The 8,269-nt window shown below is 42.9% G+C and overlaps 1 protein-coding gene across 1 annotated transcript in view; it reads right to left on the bottom strand.

Annotated features, from left to right (window-relative positions):
• Positions 1–4,905: 4,905 nt before the first annotated feature.
• LHFPL1 (LHFPL tetraspan subfamily member 1) overlaps positions 4,906–8,269 on the bottom strand; it is a 266,798-nt gene continuing 263,434 nt past the window's right edge. Inside the window, exon 4 of the mRNA XM_069205934.1 lies at positions 4,906–6,586. Within this exon, the coding sequence (XP_069062035.1) occupies positions 6,468–6,586 (119 nt within the window). The 3' untranslated portion in view covers positions 4,906–6,467. The remainder of the gene's footprint in view (positions 6,587–8,269) is intronic.

Below are 8,269 nucleotides of genomic sequence, written 5' to 3'. Positions count from 1 at the left end.
AGTTGGTGCACAAATTGCGACCCGTTTACCCAATGCGTTATTCATACGGGGGCCTTTTGTTCCCCTTTAGTTATTTGCACACCAATCCTAATTGGAGCCTTAGGGGCAAGTTAACAAGAAAGTGGTGCATCATAAATGATGTGCTACTTTTCTTGCACCCCCTACTGGCATCTAACAACAGCATGGTGGTGCCGTATTTACCATGTGGCGCACCATGGCAGTCATTAGCACAATAGCATCACAATTTTTGACGCTATTGTGGTGCTTTGCTGCAGTAGCGTAACAAATGTTGGCGATAGTGCAGCAAAGCACAGGGGTGGCCATTGAATATAATGGGGGCGTCATTTTAATGCCTGCACTGAGCAGGTGTTAAAAATGACACTAAAAATGGGGCAGTGAAATATTGTAAATTTCACTGCACCATTTTTTCAGGCCTCCCTGTGCCGGAATACCTCCTTTGCATGCATTATGCCTGAATCAGGCAGAATGTGGCGCTAGGGGTCGCAAAGTGGTGCAATGCAAACATTGCGCCACTTTGTAAATATAGCGCAGCAGAAAAGCCTCTTTAGCGCTGCCTTAGCATAAAAACAATTATGCTATGGCGGCGCTAAGGTGGCACAAGGCGCTTGTAAATATGCCCCATAGTTTGTTAATGCTAACATCTTGTTCTTTATGGATCACTTTTATCTATAGTATTTTTAACAGAACATTTGTGCTTGTAATTATTATCAGCCAGATATGTAGCTGAGTTGACCATTTCGGAATCTGAATCTGTGACTTGCAGGCCACACACAGATATCTGCAGCAGTGAGTGCTCAACCTACTGAATTTTATTAAACTGAATGGGTTTGAATGTTAACGCATAATGTGGTAGAAGAAAACACAAAAGATTTTGTGGAGAGAAATATATTTAAATTATTTCAATCACACCTGATGCACATAGAAAACATTCCAGATAACTTGTGATTTGCACAATAATATTCGATTGTTTCTTTAAAAGGGGGTATATTCATGTTGTGCTTTATTATCTGTTGAGATTTTAAAACACATGTATCACACTCACCATGTAAAACATCACTATGTTGGAGTACATGAAACTTTAATTCTCTTTTGCAGATGTACAGTTTATATGAACAGTGTACGGTAAACAGAGTAAAGTGCAGTAAAATATACAATAAACATAGAGTGCATTGGAAAAAAAATGAAAATATATTTCTATCTACATGATTCGAGATGGAATTATGAATGCTACTGTATAAATACATGTATACATACATGCATTGAAGTTAATCCAATAAAGTGCCCACAAATTTCTGCATGTTTATTTAGGGATGGTACCGGTTGTGCCTCCAAGCTAGACACAAGTGCCATGATCACATTTTACTTAATTACAGGCCTTTACAAATTCATATTGCTTCTTGTTCTTGTCTGTGTTACAGATGTTCTCCAACCATGTGGCAAGATGGGTTCAACTCGTTACAGCATGAGCTATACCAATGCCTGCATCAGGCTGGAACATCACATGTTACAAGCCCAGAAATGAAAGTGACGGCACAATAACTGAATACAAAGTTATGGCAGCTTTTGTGTTTTTGTTAGACCTGTCAGCTTTAGGGTGGTCTACCGCCAAATGTTTTGCCTTCTTCCTCTACTTTTGCTGATCTCGTTTTTGCTGACCTTCGGAGTCTGAGCACTTTACCACTGCTAACCAGTACTAAAGTGCATATGCTCACTCCTTAAAATATAGGGCCTGATTACAACTTTGGAGGAGGTGTTAATCCGTCCCAAATGTGACGGATATACCACCAGCCGTATTACGAGTTCCATAGGATATAATGGACTCGTAATACGGCTGGTGGTATATCCGTCACTTTACCGTCACTTTTGGGACGGATTAACACCTCCTCCAAAGTTGTAATCAGGCCCATAGTGACATTGGCTTATCTCCATTTGCATATTTCATTTAGTTGTACGTCCTTAGTAAAGTGGCATTACGTGTGCCCAGGACCTGTAAATTAAATGCTACTAGTGGGCCTGCAGCATTGATCGTGCCAGCCACTTTAGCCCTTTGAACATGTCTCAGGCCTGCCATTACCACCTGGCAAAATAAACCCTTTGCCAGGCCCATCAGCTAGTCTAGTGGCTTTAGCAATGCAGTGGCAGCATCAAGATTCCTAGCGCGGTGAGCAAGAACAATGCAAAGTTTTGGATCACCTTGTTATGTATGTGGACAAGCACAGGGTAAGGCACCCCCTTAATCTACAGTAATCGATGTTACAGTAACCGTAATGTCCGACTGCAGACCACTTTCAGATAAGTGTGGTGAAATCTTATTTGCCACCCACAGGTGAAACCGACATGCTGAGGCCACCATTAGGTTGGTCACTGCCCATTTTGAAACTAAGGTCCTGATTTAGAAATTGGCAGACGGGTTACTCTGTCACAACGGTGACATATATCCCGTCTACTGAAATCTAAATCGCATTCTATCCTATGGGATTTAGATTTCTGCAGAGCGGGTATCCATCACCATTGTGACTGAGTAACCCATTCACTGAGTTCTAGAATAGGTCCTACGTTTTGTACCACCTTTCCAACCGAGGGCAACTCCCACGTAAATGGCAAAAATGTGTGGTTTTACACTACCATGGGATCACTTTTATCTGGGGTTAAACACAGTAAATAAATGTCTATCCAATCCTATATTCTAGAGACAAAGGAAATAAAAACATCAAACAGATCCTCAGTAGTGGATGACATGGTTTTATTTGAATCCATTCAGTTTCACAGTGGCAGAGACATTTCACCATCTGCAAAGCTTTTTCCTGGTTTGAAACCAGGCACTGCAGAACCATCTGCATGAACATATGCATCTCATTCTAGAAACTTATCAGGATCAGTGTGTTTTAGACATGGACATAAAACTGGTACATAGAGGCCATATAAGGCAATGCAGAGGTGACTGCATATATTAAATAAGGTGGGTGCAAATGTAGACCCACGAGGAATTCCACAAGTAATAATCTGATGTTTGGAGCTAATAAGCAGAAAATCTGTGTCATTTCTTCCAGATGAAACGGTGCCTTTAATCCCAATCAGTAGGAGGCACTGGACAACGATCCTGTGATTGGCGATGCTAATGGCTGCTGATAACTCAAAGAATACCATATTCATTGACACCTTCTGCCATAAGAAGATCACCCAGCACTGATAAGGACCGACCAGTACCTTGCTGTGGATGGAAAGAAACCACCCTGTAGTCAATTTTCCTGGCCTAACACATCAATATCACCTCCATACTAAGCAAAGAGGAGACTCTGAGGGCGTTTAACTACTGCAAGGTGCATATAATTATGGCTAAAGCATCCAAAAGGAGCACCTCGATACCAGTGCCACAATCGCCACTCGAGGGATAGACTGAAGACTATTGGTGCAGGTCTTACTTTGGCTAAGATTGCTATTAATTGGCATTCAAGGCAATCCCTATGTTTACCTGCATGATGACCACATTTCACATAAAATATATCTGTGTGGGGTCTGATGTTCTGGTGAATCAGGGATACAGGTTGGTCTAAGCAGAAGTACAAGATTCAGATAGCAATCTATGGGCTGGTAATCTGTGAAACAGTAGCTGATGGGCGGGTCTTGGTTTAGGAGTGGACAGGAGTCCTGACTACAGCCCTAAGGTTGATGCCTGTGTATGCAACCAACCAAAAGAGCTAATTAAACTTTTTTGCCACAACAATTCTCCGCTTCTTATATTTGTTCTTGTGTATTCTGGAATATTATTCTGGTCACAGATTATTGAGTCAACCTGGAAGTATGAGAGTGGTACAATATACCTGTACTCTGAGATTCACCCCAATATCAGAATGTGGAACTGTAGCCAAGACAGCACCGAAAACCTACGTTTCTATGAGTCAGAAATGGTAAAACAGTCTGTGCCAGTTATGGGTCAAGACATAGAATCTAGCCAAGGGTCCGGGATTAAAATACCTCTTTGCAAGACATGCTTTGTATGCTTGAACGTTCAAGTCATTTTACAAAGTAAGGGGCAGATTTATGAAAAGTGGTGCTGCACATAGTGCTGCGCCACTTTTCTTGCACCTATTAGTGCCCCCTAATGCCAAATATGGTGCACCATGGTGGTAGTCAGGGGGACTAGCGTCATAATTTTTTACGCTAGTCCGGTGCTTTCCAAGAATAGTGTAAAAAATGATGACGCTAATTCTGCAAAGTACTCAGAAGCCCATTGTAACCAATGGGAGCCTCTTTGTAATGCCTGCTCTTAGTAGCGCCACATTAACGTAAAAAAAAAAAATTACGCTAATGTGGCATTGGAATGGCACTAGGCCACCATAAATCTGGGCCTAAGTTTCCTCCGACCAACTTTTCCCTCTTTCTCTTCAAATGTTTGCTTTGGTCTCATGCTGCATCATCCTTCCTGGGATAGGTCATGCAGAGGCGCTGTACTCACCTGAGGCACAGAATCCAGCTGACTGAGATTACACCAAAAAAAACTAAAGCTATCTGCTTATTTCCTATAAAAACACTTAAGACTTCCTCTCATACTAGGATTCATTTACTGGCCCCTTTGCTTTAGGTACCATATCCAAGCTGACTGAAAGTGTTGGATGTTTTGGGGGGCTTGTAACTTTCTACAATGCTACCCCCTTATATCCTACATGATTCCAGTAGTTGTGGAGGCAAAATAGGATGTCATTGTCATATAGTTAACAAAGATGTTTAGGCCCATATTTATACTTTTTTAGCGCCGCATTTGTGCCACTTTTTGACGCAAAAGTGGCACAAACTTACAAAATACAATAGTATTTTGTAAGTTTGCACCGCTTTTGCATCAAAAAATGACGCAAATGCGGTGCTAAAAAACTATAAATATGGGCCTTAATCTTTGCAGTCCTCACCGGTACATTAAAAGAATCGTGATCACGGCAGGGGCCAATATCAAAGAAAGAAGGGCCTGCAAAGTCTTCTGATTCGCTTTTATAAGCTGGTGAGGGGGTTTTGTCATAGTAAGTGATAGGTTTGAAGATGACATACAAGGGAGATGGGACACCCTGGAAGACTTATTCACCAACCATAGCCTCCTTTCACCCCAAGAGATCCCCGGTAACCCGATACTGCCTCAAGAAAACTGGTGCTGTGTGATGCCTCCAAGCCTCCCTCTGAATCCTGGTGATCTAATATGTGAGTGCCTCAAAGAAATCAATACTGGTTGATTCACTTTAGTCTCCCTCAAAATCTTGGTGATCTAGCTGAACCCAGAGTGCCTCGTGCAGACTGATATTGCTTGACTCACTCCAGATTTTGTGTAAATCCAGGGAATCGAGGTAACCCGATAGAGCCTAGAAGAAACTGATGCTAGTTAGCTCAGCAAGGACTCCCACTGAATGCTAGTGATTTTGGTAACCCCAGAGTGCTCCAAGGAAAATGATACTGGTTAACTCACTATAGCCTTCTACTAAATCATGCTGAACTAGGTGATCCTGGGTGCCGCAAAGAAACTGATGTCGGTTGATTCAACCAAGGTTCCCTCTGAATCCTAGTTATTTAGGTAACGCTACAATGGCTCAAGAAAACTGAAGGGTTGATTCACTCTAGACTCTGTAAACGGATGCTTTGGGCAAACTGGTATTGGTTGATTCACCCTAAACTCCCCTGAATCGTGGTGATGTGGATATCCTGACATTGTCTCACAAAAACTCATATTGGTTGATTCACCCTAGCCTCCTTCTGAATCATGATGATCTAGGTAACCCGACATCGCCTCACGGAAACTCATATTGGTTGATTCGCCGTATCCTCCCCTGAATCTTAAAGGTTTAGATAATCCGAGAGTCCCTTACGGAATCTGACAATGGCTGATTCAAACCAGCCTCCCAGTGAATCCTAGTGGTTTATGTAACCCCAGAGTGCTTCCTGGAAATTGATATTGAATGACTGAGTCTAAACGCCATACCTCTCCTGGTGATCCAGGTACCTCCAGAGTGCCTCAAATTGTTCTTGTGCTGATGGATGAAATACAATATGGAATAAAGATTGTTTACCAAAGTTCTTCACAGGTATACGATTGCCGTGTGTTAAAGTACAATTTCAGTACCTAGTGACCTTAAACACAATAGGGGCAGGACGTAGCATGATATTGTGTAAACAAACACCTAAAACACTTTGTTAGCTACAAAAATTTAATTTAGCTTTTTGCAAACAAATGTCCTAGGACTCCACACTTGATCACTATCCCATAACCTTTTTCTTGTGTGCTAATTAATTTCATAGCACTCAGTGTTCTCTAAGAACAATGGGTCGATGTCAGGGGGGTTGATGTTGTAGGTCAACACTAGGACAGATGTTGAGCGGGGCACGTGGCGGCAGTGCTGATCGTGTGTAGCTGGGTCAAGACAATGTTGCTGTGTATCTCACGGCCTCTTTTTGTGTGATTTGCTGCTTCAGTAACACGATGGCTTGGAATTCTTCCCAGCAAAACAGGACAGCCAAGTGCAGATCAGCATGGCGGCCACAGCTCCACCACCTGTGCAGTAATAAGCCCAGCCAAGCTGACAGGTCCCTGAGTGCAGAAAGAGAAAATAAATTAAATCTGATCTCAATTATCTGCAAATGCTCACCTTTAAATAGACACATCTATTTCAGCTGTTAATTCTCAGTAGTCAATAGACACAAATGTTCTAAGAGTATAATTTGTTACTCACTTGTCATTTTTAAATATGCATTTGCAAGCTAACAGGTCTGGTGTTAGCCACAAATCTTTTGGCATTGTCAATTAGAGGTGGGCAAGCCAACAAATTAACAGGAAGAGCCGAGTCAGAGCTGAGCCAAGGGTCTGACTCGGCTCTTAGAACTTTACACCAGCCGAGCCCTGAAAATGTTGTTAGGAGCAAAATACAACATTCATCATGTAAAATAGGATAACGTTTCTTAAAAATTCACAAAAGTGTATTTCTTTAACATGTGGAAGCTTTAAAATTCATATGTCACATTATAGTCCTGCACTGAGAGGCACTCATTAAAAGTTATTGCTTTTAAACATGAACCATTAGTGAACAAATGGGCAAGACAGTCGCCATCTAATAAGACCCTGTAAGTAGTTAAGATTATTATAGAGCAACATTATAGGCTATTAACTCAATACAATAGTTTTTTGTACAACTGGTGTTTTTAGTTCACATATTTGAAAGTGCTTGCATACCGATAATGATATAATGAATAAAAAGGAGTTTTGATAAAATGAAATATTTGCATAAGATAACACAAGTTAAGCGGGTAAGTCACAAATTATCTAGGTTTTCACTTTGTGCAAATCAGCCACTAAATGGGAATCTAATTGTCTTCACTTGTACATCTTTGTGTGTTTTTCTATAAAGCAAAGTCATGATTGCCCTTTTCACGAGCACCAGTTACATTACACAAGGTCACATCCATTTCTAGACAGAAGGAGATTAGTGGCCTCATTACGAGGGTGGTGGTTCGAGAACTGCCACACTCACGATGACGGTCGGACTGCCGCACTCCAGGCGATCTGACTGCCACATTACGACCCTGGTGGGCGAACCTGCCTGAAGACCGCCGTCCCCACCAGGGACATAGTTTCCGATGTGGTGACAGCAGTCAGGGTTGCACTCAGTCAGGGTTGCACTCAGCCAGGGTGGCGCTGAACTCGGCGCTGCCTGGATGATTACAACCCCACTTACAGCCAGCCTTTCCATGGCATTTCACTGCCATAGAAAGGCTGGTGGTAAGGGTGTGCTGGGGGCCCAGGTGGGCCCCTTCACTGCCTATGCCCATGACATGGGCAGTGCAAGGCCCCCCCTTCCCAGTACTCTCAGAATGCGCACTGTTTGTTTGCTTTGCAAACACTACGCATTCCGAGGGTGCTGGGGTGCTACGGTATTGGCCTAATTTCTCTTAAGGGAGCTGAGGCCAAATTCGTAGCACTGGTCCCACTGGGCAGCCCTACTGGAAAGCGTACTACAATGTTCCTGCCAGTCAGCCCGGCAGGAACATTGTAATACGCTCGAGGGGACGTCACCGCCATGGCGATGGCGTCCTCCCCATGAGTTCGGCGGTCCGGCTGTGGGACCACCAAACTCATAATTAGGCCCTAGGTGATATGCCTTAGAATCGCAGGATGTGAAGCCAACAAACACCTAGACTCGAACCTGGTTCCTCAGTTCCACCATCAGCACCTCTGGATGTAATGCCACATCCAGAATTGCTGGCAGAAGCCACATGC

Source organism: Pleurodeles waltl, chromosome 2_1 (genome assembly GCF_031143425.1).
Source record: "Pleurodeles waltl isolate 20211129_DDA chromosome 2_1, aPleWal1.hap1.20221129, whole genome shotgun sequence".
In the NCBI taxonomy this organism is placed as follows: Eukaryota; Metazoa; Chordata; class Amphibia; order Caudata; family Salamandridae; genus Pleurodeles; species Pleurodeles waltl.
The sequence above is the reverse complement of the archived record's forward strand: the minus strand, read 5'-3'. Positions and strand labels throughout refer to the sequence as shown.